The sequence below is a fragment of the Micrasema longulum genome, unplaced genomic scaffold (genome assembly GCF_059751315.1).
Source record: "Micrasema longulum isolate JH-2025_06_02 unplaced genomic scaffold, ASM5975131v1 h1tg000059l, whole genome shotgun sequence".
Lineage (NCBI taxonomy): Eukaryota > Metazoa > Arthropoda > Insecta > Trichoptera > Brachycentridae > Micrasema > Micrasema longulum.
The window spans coordinates 399763-422226 of NW_028277266.1; the positions used below are offsets into that span (position 1 = coordinate 399763).

Here is a 22464-nt window from a genome sequence, read left to right on the forward strand (position 1 = left end):
GGGATCACCCAAAAAAGATACACATTGAATCCAGTCCTTGTCTACAAACATTTCGAATTGAATTTTTTTAACTCAAAATATTGTTACTTCTTAATTGTTTATGTATATTTTATGTATATATTAGTTTAAAAAATAACTAAATGTATACAATTATGTTAGTGTGTTAAGAAAAATGTGATAAAATATTTCTTAACATAGTCAAAATCGTATCGCTCGTTCAGGAAATGATAGTCATGACCATCAGTCCAAAATAAGGCTATAGCCTACGTGAATTTCGAGTAATTGAAACGGGTTGTGGTCCCGCGGCTAGCGTCGTGGACTCCGAATATGACGGTCTGAGGTTCGAATCCCACTAAAGTAAAATGGTTTCAAAATTGAAATATTCGGCCAAATAGTAAAACGAAAACATTTCTTTAAAATATATATACATGTATAATACGGTAAGAGATATTGTGTCCCTATAAAAAAACAGTCTACAACAAACGTCTCTCAGTATGTTAAGCTAGGGTTTCCTAGGACAGCGGTGCCCGCATCTTAACGGCCGTAGTGAACGATGATGCAGTGAACAGCCGTCGTAACGTCGACTAGAGAGTGGTTTCCTAGGGAAACGGTGTTAAATGGTGTTGATAACACCGTTTTCCTAGGAAACCACACTCTAGTCACCGTTACGACGGTTGTCCACCGCATCACCGTTCACTACGGCCGTTAAAATACGGGCACCGCTGTCCTAGGAAACCCTAGCTTTAGTCAAATAAAATTTACTTAACCCTACAATGCCCAATGTAGACGATCTGCTACATACCGATAATCGGTGTATTAAAGTGATTTCAAACATGCTTACCACTCGGCGACTAGTTTATTATATTGTATACATACTAGCCATTATAATTTATTTCAAAAAGTCGCCACCAGGGTAATTTTTTTCGATAAAATTTGAAACAAAAATCAGTTGCACGTATTCTGTCAAAAGTGTAATTTAGCTAAAGTTCAAAGGGTGATTTCTTAGTTTTTTTTTTTAAGATTTGAAGTTATAAAGTTTATTTTTGAAGCACTAACTTTGTGGTTATTCATTATAATAAAATAAATAAAACAACTTTGTTTTTAACCACTAATTTTTATTTTTCACCGACCGGTTTCAAAGCAAACAAGCTTCTTTGTCAAGGCTTACGTAATTAATAAATTGAATCCTTTTTATTTTATTTCTATCATGTTCACTAAATACTACACGTGGACCCAATAAATCAATTGGTTTTTTCTTACACGGGTGGTAATTTGATATCATTATTTTGAAAGTAAGCCAGGAGAGGACTAAAAGAAATATTGTTTATTTGGTTATTAATTATTGTTTTCTTATTATGAATCGCTTTTTTCATTTCTAAGATTTCCAAGTTGTCTAATTTTAATATTTTATTTTCAACATGAAGTACTTTTAATCCAGTGTCTTTATTGAAGTTATGATTATTTTCTACCAGATGATTTGCGAATTTACGCAAATAAGGATTACTTCGAAAATAAGGATATCAAATTACCACCCGTGTAAGAAAAAACCAATTGATTTATTGGGTCCACGTGTAGTATTTAGTGAACATGATAGAAATACAATAAAAAAGAATCAATTCATTAGTTACGTAAGCCTTGACAAAGAAGCTTGTTTGCTTTGAAACCGGTCGGTGAAAAATAAAAATTAGTGGTTAAAAACAAAGTTGTTTTATTTATTTTATTATTTGAAGTTATAATTGTTTCCGCAACTTTCATTATTATATAAAAAAATGTTCATTAGAATCGTTATTTCTTGTTTTCCTTACATTCTTGTTTTTTTTTACATTTTAATGCCCGATATAGCATATTGTCCACATAAATTAAAACTGAAAAAATATTTTTTTCCAGTATTTGCATAAAAAAACGTACATAAAAATATGTTTAGTTATAATTAGAAAAAATGGGCGTTGAAGGGTTAACTACGGTCTAATCGGAAGTGAAATATTAAAAAATAAATAATTATTATTATCTGTGTCCATATGAATGGATCTTATAATAAAAGTGTCCACGAACTCGTTAAATAGTTACTGATTCTAAAACATGGCTTTTTCTTTTGACTATTTGCTAAAAAGTATTAATTGTCAATCAGCGAATCAATGGTTGATAAACAATAATTATACTTACCACTATTATAAATAAATTTCTCTCATTTCCGGAACATGATTTACTAAACTTTTGAATGTTATCGGAAATAAAAATCAAAGCAGTGGTGGGAGAGAAACACCATTAAATATTGTGAACTATATAAATTTGCTGTGAGAAAATGGTTTATAAATCTAAATTTTTTTTTATTAAAAAATGATTCACCAATTGTGGGTCTTTGCATTTATTCATTATTTTATCGTGGCAGTTGTTTGCCCTCTGGGGGCACATTAAAATAAATAAAACGATTTACTCGGATGAATAATGATTTGGACGTACATCGAGCTCTTCATTGTGCTGTGTTCTTCGCATTTTTCGCGGAAGTTTCGGATCGCATTGTAGCATCCATTATCAGGGTTGATGTCCTCAATGTACGTCTAAACAGTCGTGAAAATCTTTTAATGACTCAGACGTCATGCGAAGTTTGATAAAGATGTTTGGTGGGATAAAATCCGCAGTGCGTATGTCTGTCTATAAGCAAATGTCTTCTACTCCTCAAAATGGTGAAAGAAGGGTTTAATGTTTTTAAGTAAAGCTAAACGTAATAAATTAATTCAATACATTGTAAAATAATCCAAACTTAACGTGTGTTATTATTATAATAACTTACAGTATGACTTTGCTTTACATGTCCATGTGTGTTCATTATATTTATTTTCAGAACTGCTACAATGTAATATTCCAAAATGATTTCCTTCTATTGTGAATTGAATACCAGAAACTTAAAAGGCTCTATGTGCCATGGACAAAAAAGGAAAGCAGACGGGAAATTAAAAATACACATAATAATTCAAAGAAAACATTATTTTATTTTTATGCCAAATCAACAAAAGAGCATATTTTAATGTAGTTTAGTAAAAAATATATAAAAAAGACATATTAAACTAAGTATAAAATCAAAAAAACAAATAATTTAAAAGAAAGTCTCATGTACCGTTGTTAGTTTCTTTTAAAAGGGCCAAAGTGCCCTGCTCTCTAAAGCAATAAAGGTGTTAGTGCCTTAGTGAGAATAAAGAAATAGGTACATCCACTGTTTCATCTATCTATAATAGTGATGTGACGACGATGAAAATTCCCATGGTATTTATAATTCAGTATAATTACTATTTAGCACCCAACATCGTGTATATCTAAAATTCTATTATAAAACTGTTTATGTTCTTCCGTGTGCAAGTAAGGTATTAGATTTTTGAGATCTTTTTTCTTATCTTCTGTTATTTTGCTCTTGCAATTCAGCATGGGTAAGAAATAATTATCTAAATCCGATAACTTTTTGTTCTTCTTCAATAATCTTACAATTTTCCAGGGCTCCATAGAGTTGTGGGTCTCTTTCATTTTGACAACGAAAGGATTATCACTTACGAATTTCAAGCGATGAGCCTTCGATATCTGCATTGTGGTAGTATTCAAAAATGTTTCGGCAGCCAATTTAAAATCCATGAAATCATGTGATGTCATTGAAATAACATTAAAAGGCTGCTTGTCACGAGTATTTTTCATCATATCAACAAGATCTGCAGGAACAATGGAATGTGTTACTCGTTTCCTTTTTTCGATTAAAGCAAAGTCCCTGTCGCAGCTAAGGAATGAATGCCCGCTCATTAAAAATTTATGCTCTATCGATGTAAAAACTTTTTTATACACAAGATATGCCCATAAAAATATCATCATTTTATTTTTATTTTGTCCACTACAATTGTCACTCCACATGATGAGATTCTCCTTTCTTATAAAATTATTAGAAAACATTTTGTAAATGCAGGATGCTATCGCATTTCCCCCTCTTCCTGTAATAGCTTCATGCCACATAAGCATATACCCATCACCGGTATTTTCGATATGCACACCCAAATTGAAATTTGATAATTGTCGCGAATAGTACATGGGCCCATGAGTTAAAGTTGGTGTCAGCAAAACTTGTTGCAAGTCCATGGCGGCAGTGCATATATTACTACTCGGCATCTGTGATTTTTTTATATCAAGTGACATCTGTTTTGTTGCTTTTTCTGCTTTTCGATGGTGTAATTCAAGTTGATTCTTCAGTATTGTTTTATTAGATGGATCGGCATTTATTTTAGCAACATAGAGGTCGCACGTTGCACATGTATCAGTTCGTTTCTGGCCAAATTTTAAATTCGGAAACTCCTTTCCAAAAATTTTAGAGTAGAACTTATATGTGACTTTTGACTCCGGAAAAGATATCTTAAATGCTTTAAACAAACGATGTATATTTAAATCTGGACTTAAGTATTCTTTCTCTGATCTCGCTCGACCATAATGACTTACAAGTCTGGGAAACATATTTACATGTTGTTTAATTTCATCCTCATCTTCGTCTGAATATTTTCGTTTTTTCTTATTGATGTTTCCTCTTGATTCCAAGTAGGTTGTATGTCCTTGTTTCTTTTTATCGAGTAGTACTTGAATCTTTTTTGGAGAAAGGGAAAAAATGTTCATGAACGTTGCTTTGCACACACCGACAACATTTCCCTTGCCATCTGGAAGCATATAATATGCGGTGCATTGTCGCCTACTTAGAGCAGGAGATTCATAGGTTCCATGCCTTCTTCTTTTAATTTCTGTCAAATGGATTAATCCCATCAGAAAAGAAGATTGCTTTTCATTGTTTTTTAACGCATAGAATTCCGTGAACAATGACATCTTTTGTTCGAAAGGTATTTCTTTGCAGTTATAGCTGCATTTGCAGATACACTAAAATAAAAAATGAAGTGAATGAAAGCAACATAGATAATATAGGTACGCAACCGTGGGCGTATCTTAGGGACTTAGGGTCAATATCTATCACTCAGTAGAAACTAAACTAGAGGAACTAAATGTGGTGGAGTGTAATAATGATATAGTAATTTCTCCCGGTTGCAATCATTAGGGCGTAACTTATTTTCTGATATGCCGTTAACATAGTTATTTACACATTAATAATAATATTTACGAAAATATCCATGAAAATATAATTATTAAGGTTTAATTATCTTTAAACGAATTTATAATAAAAAATATATTTTTAAATTCTTTTTTTTGCTCTCCTAAAAACAAGTAAAAATAAAGTTTCACCCAAATACCTCTGACCGGGAGATTTAAAAAATTGAATTCAATACAAATACTCCATTTAAACTATGTCATGGTTGGCAGAAAATTACAGGTTGGCACATCCCTAGCGCATGATGAGTGACATTTTATCTAGTAGAGACAACCGGTGAAGATTTAAAACAATGTACAAACCTCTTGATTTGGGGGTCGTTTTGCAGGAATCAACTTTCTATTGGATGTAAAATATTCTTGTCCAGAATCTTTTAGCTTCTTTCGGGCCACTTGGGCACTTTTTTCCCCCTTTTTACGTCTTTTAACGCCACCACTATTCACAGAGACCGGTTCATTGTCAACCATTTTGATACAAATAGCATATGACTGGCGATGGCACTTAACACCTTTTAAAGGAAAACAGATGTTGGTACTTACAACCAACGCCATCTTTAGAATTTTTTATAAAATATTATTTGTACTACAATGGCATTTATACCCTTCTGTAGGACATTGGCCTTGGCACATACTATCCATTTCTTAAATAAAATCATTTTCGTTATTTATGGCACTTACACCCTTTTAAGTTTCTGGTATTCAATTATTGTTTTTAATGTGTGTAGCGCTTGTAGGGCGATATTGTTGTTACTTGTTTATATTTGTGAAATGTTTGTACCTCTTAACTTAATAAATGTTATAAAATTTTGTTTTTGTGAAGTTTTATCATTTTTAATTCCTTCATTTCTTTCTCTTTCTGCATCATTGGAATACACACAGTGTTTTCTGGACTGGTATTGAGCATTCTCGCGAGAGTAGAGAACGCTTCGCTCGCACGTAATTTTCACGCTAATTACGCGGTAACAACTACGCTTACTACGCTTTGATTCATTCCCACCTATCTTATTTATCATGCATATGGGGTTTTGCCACCAAAAATCAGATCTCGGAAATACAAGTTCTATAGAACAGAGCTCTAAGAAACATTCTTGGACTTAAACGGGATTCCCATGTCAAGGATATCTACCGACAAACAAAGATACTTCCTTTCAAGGTAATGCCACTGCATGCACTTCTTCAATACTATTTTAAATATCATCAACTTTTCTGCTCACTCAAATTTAAAATACACATTTGGTCATAATGTTCATAATTACAATACGCGTTATTAAGGGAATCTTCACGTGTCTAAATTTCGCTCAACAAAGTTTGGCAGTAGGTCCTTGGAAAATATTGGCCATAATAAACTGCCTGATGAGCTAAGACACGAAAAACTGAATAAAAAATCCAGAAGTGTCGCAATTAAAAAATATTTCTTAAATTTTTTGATAGTGATAATTATTAATGTAGCTTATATAAGATGGTGTTTTATGTTTCTCATACAATATTTTTTTCTTTTTATTTCGGATGTATTAATTCGTATGATATTATGTATTGTCAAAAAAATGTTTTTTCTTATGTACGGTCCCAAATGAGTTTCTAATAACTCCTGTGAGTATATTATGTAATTTTTGTATTACATGTTTTGTTAATAATAAATAAAATAAATAAAAAAGCGCTCTCTACACCCGCGAGAGCGTTCGGATTCGGACCGCTGGTTGTCAATTAATGTCAAATGAACAGCCGTGTGCTTAAGCCACAGTCCAGAATAGGTGTGATGATTTAAAACTTATTGTCGGTGAGATTCTTCAATACCGCGTAACCTATTTTTTTTTACAAAAATGATTTTGGTTAGGCTGTTTGAAAATGTGTCACAGCGTAAATAAATTCCTAAACCTGTCTCCTTTAGTTGATTATTTTGTCACCTGGGGCTGACCCCACTGACACTGATGTCCGATTAAAACTCGACTTACATACACGTAAATCGCCAAATCGATTTCGGTATACCGCATCGCGTAAAAATAAAAATACAATTAATAATAAACTTAACTAAATTTATGTGACAAAGAAGAGACTATCAGTGTGGAGTTTTGCTGCTGTTTTCAAGAGGAACCAAAATCTACAAAAGTTTAGTCCATCCCAACTCCTTTCTTATTTATTCCAATTTTGCGCTGTGACAAACATAATTTAAATACCTACTGTCGAGAACCAGCTTACGCATCGCCAGATTTACTGGAATAAATTCGTTATAGGGAGTAAGAACAGTCAGTTGTAAATTATTGCTATTTTTACTTGAAATAATGATAGTTTTTCTGATACTCCAGCGGTATTATTAAGTAAAATTATATTTGTACCTAAAGCTGAAATTCTGGAAATCACATTTGGTGAATTTTTCAGGAGCGCGGTATGAAATTGTAAAACTGTTTCAAATGTATCTCTCGAAGTAAAGACATAATTTATTGTTGTCTTTTTGGATTTATAGGCTTTTGACAAGAATATTCAAGAAAAAAAACATTTAAAATATGGACTTTCAAATAACTATGGGGCTTCAATGTTTTTTGTTCTAACCGTCCGACCCGCGTCCTAATTCCTCTTCGGACTTTACTATAAAAAGTAATGTAGAATATTGAATGAATAACAATGTTTTTGATAAAACTTTCTTTAGGAAAAAACATTAAATTGCGTGCCATTAATTAAAACATGAATTATTTATGAAAATAACAAATAAACACTCGTATAAATTTAATGACATGATATTACTAGCAATAAAACAGTAATTGAAAGTAAATAGTAAGTGAAAAAACACAAAGTAAAATAATGAAATTAACAGCAAAAGAAATGACATAATGTTTGTTTATGACAATAAGACTTATATTCGTGTGCAGAGACAAAACTTAAGGCGAGGAAAGTACATTCTAATTTCAAATGCAGCGAATAACCCAAAGGTGAAGACAATAGAATGTACTTTCCTCACCTTAAGGTTTGTCTCTGCATACGGGTATTGGTCTTGCGCAAAATCCCTCGCTGCGTCAGAGGTAGTTTGTTATAAAAATTGTGGAATTTATTCGGTATCCACTGCTTTAATACCAGCAAACCATTGAATTTTGTTCAAAGCATGAGTATTATTACTGCACTACTGGTGTTTTAGAACAAGCTATTTCAGTAGTGGTATACTGGAGGACTCCAATGTTTTTAGCATTAATAGAATCTGAATATATGAACAAAATAACATTTATAACTCAATTTTGCAAAAAAATGCGACTGCCAGCCTTTCAGCTTTAAGGTACAGATATATTAACATAATACTTTTAAGCTTACCCTGCCAAAAAAATCAATCGCTAGTTGCGTGATATTGCAGTATCATCGATGATATATTGTTTTGTAAAACAGGCTTTGGTATCATGAACATAAAATCTTATGCTAATTTAAAATAATCAATTATAGCAGCTCACAACTGAAGTAAATGTGCAATTTACATTATTATTGTAATTTATTATTATTGAGAAATTTAAGAGTGGCAGAGCCATAGATGGAAACCGATTAACAATAATGTATCACAATTTTGGTTATATTAGCAACACAAACATAAAAAGTTCTTCGGTTTTTCTCGAAGTAAACCTTGGGTTAAAAAAATATAATTATATTCAAGGTAGGTATGTAAATAGTGGAATTCAAATAAAATATAGAAGTTCTTTTCAATATGTGTATTATTCTATTTTTGGTCAAATAAATTACTAATACTAATAGTACATAAGCATACATATGCCAACTTAACAATAGTGACTAATAATAAATACTATGCTACGCACCTACTTTGAAGAACACTGAAAGATATAATATACATGCATCAAATTAATTTAAAAGGGTCGATAATTATTCTACGCTAGCTTGCACAATTTAGGCATGAACTTGTTTTCTAGTTTTAGGTACTACAGCGCCACAGTCTTCCTCTGGTGGGACTTCTACTAATCTTCTTCTTTTTCTCAAAGGTCTGGTAGATTCTGAAAGTTCCTTTGTTTTTGGTATGACTATTTTAGCCATCTTTGCTCCTAGTCTTGTTATCTTAAAACGAGGCAGAGTTTGCTCTGGATTTGTCTGATCGATACTTTCTAACTGTCCGGTAAATTCATTACTATCGACGTTTTCTACCACGGAGACACCGTCATTTTGTGTAGTTTTCAGAACATGTCTTTGTTCCTCTTGTGGCAAGTTGTTATTATTCGCGCTATCTTCCATTCTCGGTCGATTCATTGTGAAGTCCAACGGTTCATCGGAGGGGATTTGTTCTCTGTCTTGTTTCGGGTGACTCTGTTGCCCGTTGGACCATTTTTTATTTTCGTAAGCTTTCGCGAAATCCATTATCGGAATAGGAATCGGAATCGGCAGGGGGATCGGTAAAATTATAGGATAGGGAACTAGAACGGTCAGAGGCGGTGGAGTTCCCAAGCCCATTTGTTGCAGGGAGGGAGGAACGGGTGGCCGATGTTCACCCTGATAAAAAGGCCGGGGAAAATAATTGTGCTGGGGAAAAAATGGAGGTCTCATCATCCTAGGATTTTGAAATGAATTTGGACCTAGGTCGCAAAGTGGAGGCGGCGAGAAGTTCAGTAACGGATTTGGAAAACTACCAGGCATTTGCATGTTTGGTATTCTCGGGTTGACTGTGATTGGAGGAGACGGATTTATGTTATGAGGAGTGTGTAAAAGAGACGAAGAATTAGGTGAACTTTCCTGACTCAAAGACGGACTCCTAATAATTGTCAAATCTTGTGGTTTGGCCGATGTCGACAAATTATGTTTTGATAGGTTTTGCGAGGTAACTGTGGACGAGCATTTCGAACTTCTTCTTTTCTTGGAGTTTGCTTTTAAACTCCTGTGCTCTCGTCGCATTTCTGAGGTCGTTTGAGTTTTTGGCCTTTCATCCAAAACCGGTTTGGGTCGCATGAGTTTGGACGGTGGCGCTACTGATATCATGGGATGATTAGAAGGCTTGGGAGTCTGCAAATTATTGGTAATTGATACATCTGGTGAAATGGTTATTCCTTTAGTTGACGGAGAGGGATTATCTCGCATTGTTTTATCTGCATTGGGAGATCCAGAATGGGATTCGGAATTAGGTGAAACAGATCGACTCCTGCAGTTTTTCAGCCATAATTCTGGGGTTATGAGGTTTGTGTTAGACGTTGTGGCATTGATCAGATGTGGGTTTAGATCGAGATGCGCTTGTGTTTCTCTGCAGAAGATGTGCATCTTGTATTGGTTGAGGCATTTGTCGGAACAGAACTGCAACTGAGTGGCTCCGTCTTGGAAGTCTACATAAGAGACAGTATGACGGATGTGACGACACCAGTCACAGGTCTTGGCTCTTTTAAATGTGGCCCTCCGTGATTGGCTGAAGCATAGTTCAGAACAGAACTTGTCACCGATGGACTGGTTGAGAGGATTGGAGTCTGGCGTGATGGGATTATTGCACCATGCGCAGTCATCTGAAACAATAGGAAAATACTAGTTAGGTTTGTGACAAGCATATATTTTTTCTGTGTCCGGGCGGATGAATACTGTATTGTGTGTGAAATAGAACCAAAATCTTCGACAAGTGTTTTCGATTTAATAGCTACTTTCAGCTAAAAATCCTGAAAAAGAATATCGAGTGATAGTGAATGATGATGATGACGTCATCATTAAATGATATTAAAATAACTTGATATTGAATTGGTATTGGTACTACCTATGTTTATTTTCAATGAAATCTTATTTTTGGTTTTAAATTACTATTTTCAGTGTAAGGCTTAGCCATAGTGGCGAGCGTTTGCGGCGCGGCGCGGGCGCGGTACCTTGCCGCACCCGCGCGCTTACCATGGACACTTCACTCGTTTACCATATGTTTGAGTTCCATTTATTTTTATAGTAAACGCCGATTTTTCGCCAGTGAACTGTATTTATTTACGAGGAAAACAAAAAACAAACTGACAGGAGCGTTAACTTAGAGATTACACACGTGTTGACTTATGACTGCGATAACTTAAGCATGCTCATTATTGTTCATTGTGATCGCTCAAATGCTCAGCATGTTTTAAGCACGTCAATGGTTATTTGTGATTGAGCTACTGATACTTAATCGCTAGAACTACTTTAATTTCCATGGTATCGGGCTCATGAGGCGTTGAATTAACCAGAAATGTAATATCTTATCCGATCTCATTGCCTATTGTCCTACAATAAATCAAATCCGAGGCAGGGCTGTGCCGGAAGTTAGCGGTGAAGGTGTTATTTGATAAATGAACTGCGAGAACATCGTATTGGTGGGGTTAGATCTGGTTAGATACGCCCTCCAAGCCGCATTGGCTGCGGACCGCAGTTGAGCTTATCTGGAATTTATCATCTGCATCCTGCCCAGCCCTTGGTATAATGCTCTATCGCAGGGGTGATCAAATACCTACGTTTTTAGGCCCGTCAAAAATCGTGACGCCATTTTTTATGGAAGTACCTACTTTTACATTTATAAAACTATTACCCGGATAATGAGTGCCAGATTTGATTGCTTTTGAAGTAATACGGAGAATTGTAATCACTTTCAAAAAGTACTTAAACATGTCTTGCAAAGTTTATTGCAAAAAGATGAACTTCAGTCCTACGGGAAATTGGATACAAAAAATGTTTCCTTGGGCGCGGTAAAAATTAGAGCATTAAATTGTACGGCAAAGTTTCTTGCAAATGTAGGAAATTTAAAAAAAAAAATAAAAACGCACTACTTCGACTGACGTCACTGGTTCATATGAACCAACCAACGATGTGAGAGCTGTGAAGGATATCCGGTTGGCTTACCGTAAACGAACCAATGGGAAGATCTAACAGAGAACAACCTCTGACGTCACATGCGGAGTTATTTCAGAAATACAAAACTTTAAAAAATCATAGCGCTGATAATATGATAGTAAAACAAAAAAAAAGACACTGAACTTCGTCATTAAATTAAAATTAAAAATTTCGCCTTTATTTTTTATTTCATGATAACAATCTGGGTATTTGGCAATTCGGATGAATGTAGTTCGGATAAACGGAGTTTTACTGTATATTTTTTTCTTTTTTTCTTTCTACCGATTGTTATATTTAAAAAAAAAACAATTAATTCAACGACATTTTGGGTTTGCAATTTTTTTGTAGACATGGACTGGATTTCACCCCCTTCACCCAATTCAGTATTATGACGAAATTACTTCTCGTCATAATACTGAATTCCTCGCAAAAACATTATCCTAATACCAACAGTAGAAACAATCCTATGGAAAGACCCTAATCGTCTTAACAATCTCTCAGACCTTAGAGCAGACGAAATGGGTCCTAGAGCGTGGTCGGCGCGTGCATTGTTATTATTAGAGCACACATAAGAATATGTTTGTGTGCCCTAATCAAAAATATATATTGAAGTCACGACATTTACAATGGGTGGTTTTAGTGGTCACTTGGAATTTGCCACATTGCCAGTTGAAATTTTCTTCCAACGTTATTTATGAATATTAATACTAGTCTTTAATGGGAAAAGGAAATATAGGAAAAGAAGAGAGGTTAAGGAAGAGAAAGGAGATGTTTCTTTAGGCGTGATACAGGCATTGTAGAAACATCATTGATAGAGGATGGGTGATATGATTCCACGATCCAGCCGCATGGATAATATATGAGAAGAAAGATGAATAATTATTGGTGGGAATTCAATTGGTTGAATTATTAAATTGGTTGATTAAAATGGCTGACGCCATTTTTATGTACAGAATTTTAAATAACATGATAGATTGCCCTAAGATTCTATGTTTTTTTAAATTTTAGAGTCCCAGTAACGCAGACCAGAAATCAATCTCTATTTAATTTTTTTAAATGTTCCACATTCAAAATTTATTTGTAAATAGAACCTGCAATATGTGTAATTATCAATTAAATTGCATTGATATTAATAACATCATATCTTTAACTTCCTTTAAAAATGAAATTTACAAAAATAATTTAAGTTATGGTGTTGCTGCTTGAATCCGCAGCCTATATTATGCAAGTTACACATGACACATGATATATGGACACTATGGTCAACTATAGTTGTAATAATATAAATTATAATGTGCAACTGAGTGATCAATATTCAAAGGTAGATATATTTTAAATAATATATATTACATTTACATTTTTAGTAATATATATAGGTTGTGTATGATTAGTTGTTATATGTTATGTATAATTTTTATGTCACAACATTTACAATCACAATATTATGATGTGGAAGCCTCTAATTAGATTTTTTAATTTATTTATATATACGCCCAATTAGCATTTTTAAGGACCTATTTATACATATAAAGGAAATTAGAAAGACACAGTGGTATATAGTATATAGTAGATTCGGTGTGAGTGGAAGCGGGAGCGAGGTGTTTATAATTGAATTTGATTGAGTGATCGTATGAAAGAAGACAACTTGTTAACAAAGAAATCAAGACTGGTATGTATGTATATTTTGATCGTTTTTTTACGTGAACATAAAATGATCAGTCTTACCCTTCAGGTACCAGTCCAGGGACTATGAAATATTCTAGTATAAAAACACCCTTTTTGAATTCATATTTCTTATCAACCATGTCGGGAATCGAAGCCGAGACCTCTTGTATGGTAGGCAAACGCGCTGACCATCACACCACGAGGCCGACATAAGTTTATGTTTTAAATAAAGTAACATATTAGGGCGGGCATATTGTCTTAAGGCAATTTCTTCCTAATTACCCAAACCGTTCAGTTTAAGAAAATTACAAGTGCATGGACATATTAAATTTTACGATTTTATACTAAATTAAAAACAAGAGTTAACTAAAAAAAATGTGAAGAAAGGAGAGGGGATGGGAAGAAAAGAAACAGGATAAAGGAAATTTAGATAGTGACAAATCAATCAATCTTGACTTAAATGTAAATAAAGAAGGGGCGACTCTAACATTAGTGGGTAGATTATATGATTATTTATTAATGTTGAGTAATATTTTTTTCATACATTTTAGGGAAGTAACATGTAAATGTTTTTTATTGCATCATGAAACATACAAAAAAATTCAAAAAAAGCGCTAAATTTTCTCATCGCACTGCCCCTAAATACACTTTCAACTTTCACCTCATTAACAGAAAAAGCAGGAAAAAAGCAACGAAATTCACTCCCTGTAAAAACATGCAATTCGTAATTTAAAACCGCCCCATTTCCATTTCAAAATAAACAGTATTCGTTAGATTTCCCGCCTAAAAGAAATAATTAAACAAAAAGTTGCATTAAGCTTTTCGCCACCAAGATGTACATTGCCAGGTTGGGTCGTTAGGAACGGAATTTAAAGGCAGGTGCTTGGAAAAAATAATGTAGATTACGCAATATGGCAGCACCGCGAAATGATAACGAAAGGTTTCAATTACACGGAGTCTCATTAAAAGCAAATTTTTTTTTTTGCTAATTAAAAAAAAAGGAAATTTCAACAGTGGCGTCGGAATGATACTTTGAAGGTACAAACCTGAAAAAGAAAATTGAGGGGAAAATCACCCGCCTCGTATTAAAATGGTTGGTGCGTTTCTCTATGAATGCGGGTTAGATTCCCAGGAAGGTCGGCGTTTAAATATGCAAAATGCCTTGCAGTTGACATCAATAGCAATGGAGATCTGTACAATTAGACTCTCAAACGGAGTATGGAGTCCCTACTCACTAAAGACACCGAGCAGTTAGAAATAGTCAAAAGATGTGAACTAATGATACCCTAACATAGTAAATTAAAAGCTCAGGACTAACATCATTGGAAAAACAATGGACTCTTGACTTGAGTCGAATTAATTTATTTTACCAAAATAATATTACAAATAAGCACGTATTTAAGGCGTTATATTGGGAACATTTATCAAACCGGAATCTTTGAAGCAATGGTTCGACATTTTTAAGGTATAATTCTCTCCAATAGCAAGAGTATTTGCCTCTTAAACCTAGTATCACTGATGTGAAAGTTCAGCTGCCTGACTACTCTTACAATCGGCATAACCGGGCCAGGTTGGTTTTGGAAGCTGGGAGATAAAACAGTTTGTGCTGACGCTGTCGGAGATAACCATCAGGAACATAAAAATTGATACTCTCTATAATGGCTGAGTTCTCGATAATACCTCTTATCAGTCTGAATAAATGGGTGAACCCATCCCTTCTAAGTTACAAACTGTTGGTCCTAAACATGATCAAGAGGAATGCAGTGGGATAGAGCCATGGACAAATAAATTATTGCTATTAGTATCTCCTGCACGAGATTTAGGTATCAATGAAATCCCAAAACCAATTCACGGGGTCATAATTGGAAGCACTATCGTCCCCAATCTAGGCTGAAATAAAATTCCAAACCTAGTTGTCCTTTTCATTTTTTGAGGAAGAATGACACGTACAAAAAGCAGTACACGAGATATTATAAGCGCATTAGCTAAGGCTATCTGCGTGCAACAAAAACATACAATACCAAAAATTAATAAAGCTGCTTAGGTGTCTGGATGTCTCATCTATCCCGTATGGAAGAACGCACACATGAGACTCGATAAGAAGGTCTGAATCTACAAAACATGTATAAAGCCAATAGCCACATACGGAATCGGGCCAGGAGAGGATACCTTCAAAACGAAATCTCGACTAAGAACTTAATTTTTCAAGTATCTGTAAACAACACAAATATCACTCGTATGACAAAACGTTCTAAGTGCGTTTACCATTAAAAATGGCAAACTTTACGGTGACAATGTCATATTTGACATATTCACACTGGTGTTTCCATATCTCAAAACTTAAGTAGCAACCCTCGTATAAATAGTGGCGCGAGTGATTCTAAGCTAATATAAGTCTCGATGACGAGGTTGTAACCTTGAAACCAGTCGACGTAAAGGTAAAAAGTAAAGTGGTTTATACAAGTTTATAAAAGTGCATTTTATTACGAATTATTATTTTGGAGAAAATATATATAAAATAGTAGCAACATATCGTCAGTTTTCTGGCACAAGTTGATAACTAACTTTTCACTAATTGTGACATATATCAAATCAACAATTTAAATAAAACAGAATAAAGCAGAATATTATAAAACATTATTTTCTGTATTTATAAAATACAACATATTTCTATTTACTTTTTTAACAAATTTTATTTGATTCCAGTTATGAATCAATCTCATTTTTAGAAAATTTATAGTTATCAGCTTGTGCCAGAAACCCGACAATATATTTAATTTTATTTATGTATTGTAAAAATACACCCCTGTGTTGTGTTGTATCATTGGGTCGTCCATTAGTATCGCTGTTTCATCCCTGGATAATTACCGAGCAGGTAATATTTTTATCTCTTTTAACATTTCCCGAGTCATGAAGAAAACGATACCATTTTTTAATATTCCAGTTTACTTAATTGAACACACGAAATATTATTCGGTCGTTATTATTTTACGGTAGAAATTATATCGTTAAAAATCCAAGTTATTAATTTTCATTCGGTAACAAGATCGTTTTACCGATTGGAGCTTCGTTTCTACCTATTGAATATTATTAAATACAGGCTTTATTGGGAAAAGTGATAGGGGATTGAGGAAGTTCGCCATTTGTAACATTATTCATTTTCAGTATTACGAGACCAAAAATAAAAAAAACATTTCCCGCGTAAATACTTGCTCCCATATTTTCCGGAACAAAAATAATACAAGTAAACACATCTGTAATTAACGTAATTTTATATTTTAGATATAAATATATCTTAAATGTTATAATAAAGATCTGATTCTACAGAGAGGAGTTAATATTTTTTTGGCTCAAAGGCAACAATTCTATATTGGCCCGAGGATATACAGCCTTATCCCAGATTCATGAAAGTGAGGTAGGATTGTCAGTCTGAGAAAAATGTTGGCCACATTTTAACTCTCGAAAAACTGAAGTAAATAATTCCTTCGCGCGCGGTGATGTAATATCGTGTTACTATGAGCAAAATATGGAATATTCTAAAGTTCGGACATTTGAAAAAAAAACATTAAGACATATTGTTTAATAATTCCTTTTCTATAATTTATAAAAATAAACACATAATTTGGTCCTGTTCTGGCAAAATAAATTAAAAATCATAAACACGCATGTTATCTCACATGCGTGCCCCATCATTGTCAATAACCGCTTGGGGACATTCTTGGGCAACACAATTATGTATACAATCAGAGAAATAATACTCCATTTATGTAGAATAAATTAAATGTTTTACCAGTTAAGGGTATTTTAAGGAGCAAAATTATTATCCATAGATGTTCAGCTCGATATATAAAAATAAACTAGAACACAGCTATCTAACAAGATTTACATCTGATGGCCTTGTTGTACCAAAATTTAAAAATAAATATGGACAACGTACGTTGGATTATATTGTTCCAACAATATTTAATATGTTGCCACTTGACAAGAAAACATGTCATAGTCAAAATAAAATTATGTTTTTATTACGAAGTGGTTAGTAGACGGAACGTTCCTAAATTGATTTATTATCTATGTAAACATTTTTTTTAATCTCTCATTAAATACATTTTTGTTATTTTCTTAGGTTAACCATTTCTTTCTTATTTTATTTACAGTTTTTAGATCTTAATTTTAATAGGTACTTTAAATTTTCTTATTATTTTTGTTTTTTCTGTAGATATGAATTGAAATTTTCCATTTACTTTGCTTTAATTTTTTATCTTGTTTTGATTACATTTATGAGCACACACTATTTATATATGTGTTTAATTTTTTTCTTATATTTAAAACTATATTCAAGTAAATGTCTATTATTTAATTTTAATTGTAATATTTTACTCTATTTTCTTACTTTAAAAAAATAAATATATATATATCTTTAAATTATTTTTTATATTTATTATTTTATACGTATACAGTATTATGTCTGTACTCTTTTTATTTGACTATTAATTCAAACTAATGTAATGGTAAGCGCGTTTGCCTAGTGAAATATTTATTTTAAAAATAGTGTTTTCACACTAGAATATTTCATAGTCCCTCGACTGGTATCTGAAGCGTAAGACTGATCATCTTAGCTTCATGACACAAAAATGATCAAGATACACTGCGATTGGTGTACCAATGCAGTGCCCTATGCACCATTCGGCGAGGGAATGGAATGATGATGATGATCTCCCTTTGAATATTAATTATAAAAATTGAAAACTAACAAAAGGATTTTAAAAATTAAGTGGATAATATTAATTAATGATAAAATAACAGATTCTAAAAAAATATATTCACTTTCTTAAAACGGGGAAGCTATCCCTAGTTAGGCAAACTAATTATATGACGGTATGAGAAGCGAACTTAAAAATCTCCACCTAAAACGGAAAATTAGTTGCTGATGCCAAAATAAACTATACAATATAATAAATAAAATAAAGTAATTCAAAATCGTCTCTAAATCTTGCAAAAACAGATTTCATTTATACTGCTTGACACCGTAAGCTTAGCATTCTTTATTGAGTTGGTGAAGCACAATTAAAAATCTCACAATTTTGATGAGAGATATTTGCGATGAGAGATATTCTGAGATATTTGCGAAAAACTTTTTTCAAAGTTTTTCGCAAATATCTCAGTAACTCCTTCAATTCTAATTTCTAAGTTTGCTTATAATACCCTCATAATATGTTTGTATGTTATGATGAGTTGCAGTGTAATCTTTGCCTAGGGAGGTCATGTTTCGTGAGCTCCTTATGTTAAAAATTTCCAAACAGCGTTTTAAGTGTTTTTTTCTGTGTTTTTGTTAAGTGTTATGCATAGTTTGATTTGTGTTTTTTATGGGCGTCTGATGGTGTTTTTTGTATTCGTGTAAATTTTTTCAGTTTTCAAAAAAATTATAAAAAAGTGATTTTTTGTGTCGAAAAGTGCCGTTTTTGAGAACCCTCCCCTTATGGTAGCGTTTTTAAAAATAAAAAAATTCTTACTTTGTGCATCATCAAAAGACCTTCAAAAAAGTTTGATGCTTACAGGTTATGGTGGGTTCATGAGCTACCTGCATCGGTTCAAACTGTCCGAGATTGACAGCTGCCTATGCGACGATGAAACTCCTCAAGATGTCCCTCACCTGTTGATACATTGTCCCTTTTTCAGCTTTCAAAGACAGCAGCTGGAGGCGCGATGCAGAAGCCTGGGTGAAGATCTACGCAACATCCCATCGGTGATAGGTAATAAAGTACTCACACGAGAGGTAGTATCATACATGGTCAATATAGTGCAGGAAATTGGTAAAATAAACCAAAGTAGTGAACAAAATGCCGAACACTCCTCTAGTGGAACGGAAGGCCAGTTGACTACTGCCAACAGGCCGACTTCTCTTAAAGAGTTTTAAGTGGTTTCCTCTCCACGTGAACAAATGCTGAGAAGTTCCTGATTAGCCCACATTAATATATCCCTCCTGATCCCAATAGTTTAACTAAACTAAATGTAAAGAAATTTAATTGCAGTAAAATCCACTTTCTTAAATATAAACCTTGTACATTATAAACAAGGTAAATAATAAAGCAACTCCCATATAAAAAAAAAAATGTTTGTATACTTTTCTACTCATTAAACCTATTGTAAATATAATAAATGTTAATTGTTGTAATAAATATGTAAATATGTAACCTCTATCTATCGACCCTGACAAGCGGTCGAAGAACGACTGAATACTTGCTGGGCATCACTGAGCGTTTGGGCATCAGTTAAGTGTCATAATTTTTGAGGGCTCAAGGCGCGTCTATATGTATTATTAGGTCGATGGTTTTATCTATTAACAATTAGGAAGTTCAGTGCTATGGAAATTAGACTTAAAAAACGTTTTCTTACAATCTGAACATTTAATTGTGCCGTAAAGTTTCTGGAAAAAGTACGAAAAATTCAAATAAATAATTATAATAAAAATTAACTTTGAACGACGTCACGAGCTCTTGTGAATCAACCGATGATAAAGTGTTGTGATAGATTTCCGGTTTACAAGAAGCATTGTTCACTTTTTGCATGAACACTTGACAAGTTATCTACTCTTCTTAATGTTTATTTTTTGTAAATTTATTAATACAATTTTAAGTTGCCAGAATTTCACTCGTCCATGCGCTTTGTAGCTGCTGGACGATTGGTAATCTTGCTTCAATATGTAAATGTTATCAACCATACATTTTGTAAATGGGGTCTAGAATTTCAACAGTCCATGCGCTCAGTAGCTGCAAGACTTGTTATAATCTAACTCCTATTTTTGTTTAAATGAGTGCTTTTATGTTTTTATTTTAATATCATTTAAAAACTTTACTTTATAGTCAAATTAAAACAAAATTTAAATAGGGGCTAGATTACTTACCGCCCATGCGCTCTGTAGCTGCAAGACGTGCTGTAACCAAGCTTCTATATGTTAAAATTGAAATATATCATTGGAAAGAAGGAACTAGAATCCCAATCGTCCATGCGCTCTGTTGCTGCAAGACGGGCAGGGATACTTATTTTATTTACTTTTATTTATTGTACAGCGCCCTTGAAGTGCCCACAAAAATAGCGCTGTATAAATTATCCAACTATACTATACTCAATCAGTAAAACTCACCGTAAAGAACTTGTGACGTCATGGGCGGAATAATTTTAAAACTTCAAAAAATCCTGTGCCGGAAACCTGACGACGTTATCTTTTTCTTTATATACATAATTCCTCTGTACGTGTGATGTCGCTCTACTCCTCCTAAACGGCTTAACCGATTTACGTGCGGTTTTCGGAGAAATATAGATCTTTGCGCTGTGCGTGTTCGTAGATATTAAAATCTTCAATATTATATGTACAAAATAAGTAAGGAGCACAAGAGTTTTATTCATCAATCTACCAGGGTTGCATTTGAGGGGAATGCATTTACAAAAAAAAAAGAAGTTGTTTTTTTGTGCATAAAAAAAGTTTGTTTTTTAATGTATACAAACAGCATTTGTTTTTTGTGGATCTCAATCAGATTCTTTCCTTTAATTCCTTATAATTTCTACCCACTTATTTATTTATACTGGATTTTTAGAAATATTAAATCCAATACATTTAATAAAAATCGTATTCCTACATAAGTACGCCCCTCTGTTGGTGAGAAGACCGGAGTTTGACGTTTACAAAAATAACGCCATATTAAAAAAAAAAAATGTTTTGGGAATTCAACCATAAACAAGTACCTAGGTAGTCTAGGTATCTACTTAAATTCAATATTTGAATATTTGCAATTTTTGCTTTTGGAATTTAATCACAAACAAGTACCCAGGAACCTACTTATCAATGAAAAATCTTTTTTCAAGCCAACGTTCGGGCAGGACAACGTCTTCGAGTCAGCTAGTATTTTAAAAATTGAATACTCTATTCAATCAATGCCTTCCCTAGTTTCATGTTTTAGCATATTGTACCTTTAAAATACATATTTTTGTCTAGAACCGAGTTTATGTATATTAAGTTTAATATTAGGTGAACTTGCGTGTCATCCAAGCGTAGGTAGTAGGTAACTCGAGGGTATGCTTGTTTACCGCACCTACTTTATAATCTTGCAAATCACAATGGCGGAATGGATTTTAAAAAGTTTTCTAAATACATGGAAAAATAACTGTTCCAGCATTTTATGGACTTTATTACCGCGAAGATTAAGAAAGTTCATAAATCCTGCAACGGAACGCGATCCTGTTTATTAGTTATGAACAATTTCCAAGTATTGCAAACTTGGTTAAAGTTAGACAGCATCTTAACATACTCAAATAAGGCCGCGATAGTACGGAGCTGATTCTGTGAAGTATCAACTAGCTATCTGTACTAGATACCAGAACTACCAGCTACCAGGTGAGGTAAGGATTCTTTGCTGAAACTTCAGCGGGATATCAATTTCAGGTAATTTCAGTACACGTGCAAGGGATTTCATCTTGAGTTACTAGCCATACAAAACGGGACGCCGTATTAATTGACTCATTTTAATTTATTTTTAAATCTTTTTTATTTGAAAATTAACGGATAATAACACTTATTTTACAAAAATAATATGTTATTCATACTCTGTTCAAAATAATATTTTTTACGTCTTTTGAAAAGTTTGTCCGAGTCTTTTGTTTAGTTTCGTCTGGTAGTTTATTGTATAATTTTAGTCCCTGGTTTATTAGTCTCGACTGTCCTTGTCTCGTTTTAGAAGGTTGTCTATGATATTTTTCTGATATTTTCGTATTGTGTCCATGTTTACTACAATTTTTAACAAGTCTTAGTTCTTCATCTACAATTACATCAGTGGCTAATTTATGGATAAGTTTTAATTATTCTGGTTGAAAGAGTTCAGTTATATTTAATTG

At 33.3% G+C, this 22464-nt stretch overlaps 1 protein-coding gene and 1 long non-coding RNA gene across 2 annotated transcripts in view; both read right to left on the reverse strand.

Moving 5' to 3' along the window:
* Positions 1-2938: 2938 nt before the first annotated feature.
* On the reverse strand, positions 2939-5594 carry LOC148285106 (uncharacterized). The gene is made up of 2 exons (XR_015822940.1): positions 5422-5594; positions 2939-4893 (listed from the first exon to the last, which is right to left on the reverse strand). It is a non-coding gene; the product is annotated as an uncharacterized LOC148285106 (long non-coding RNA).
* A 3195-nt stretch (positions 5595-8789) lies between these two features.
* Positions 8790-22464, reverse strand: part of Sobp (Sine oculis-binding protein) — a 114422-nt gene continuing 100747 nt past the window's right edge. The window contains exon 3 of the mRNA XM_088230196.1: positions 8790-10583. Within this exon, the coding sequence (XP_088086322.1) occupies positions 8995-10583 (1589 nt within the window). The 3' untranslated portion in view covers positions 8790-8994. The remainder of the gene's footprint in view (positions 10584-22464) is intronic.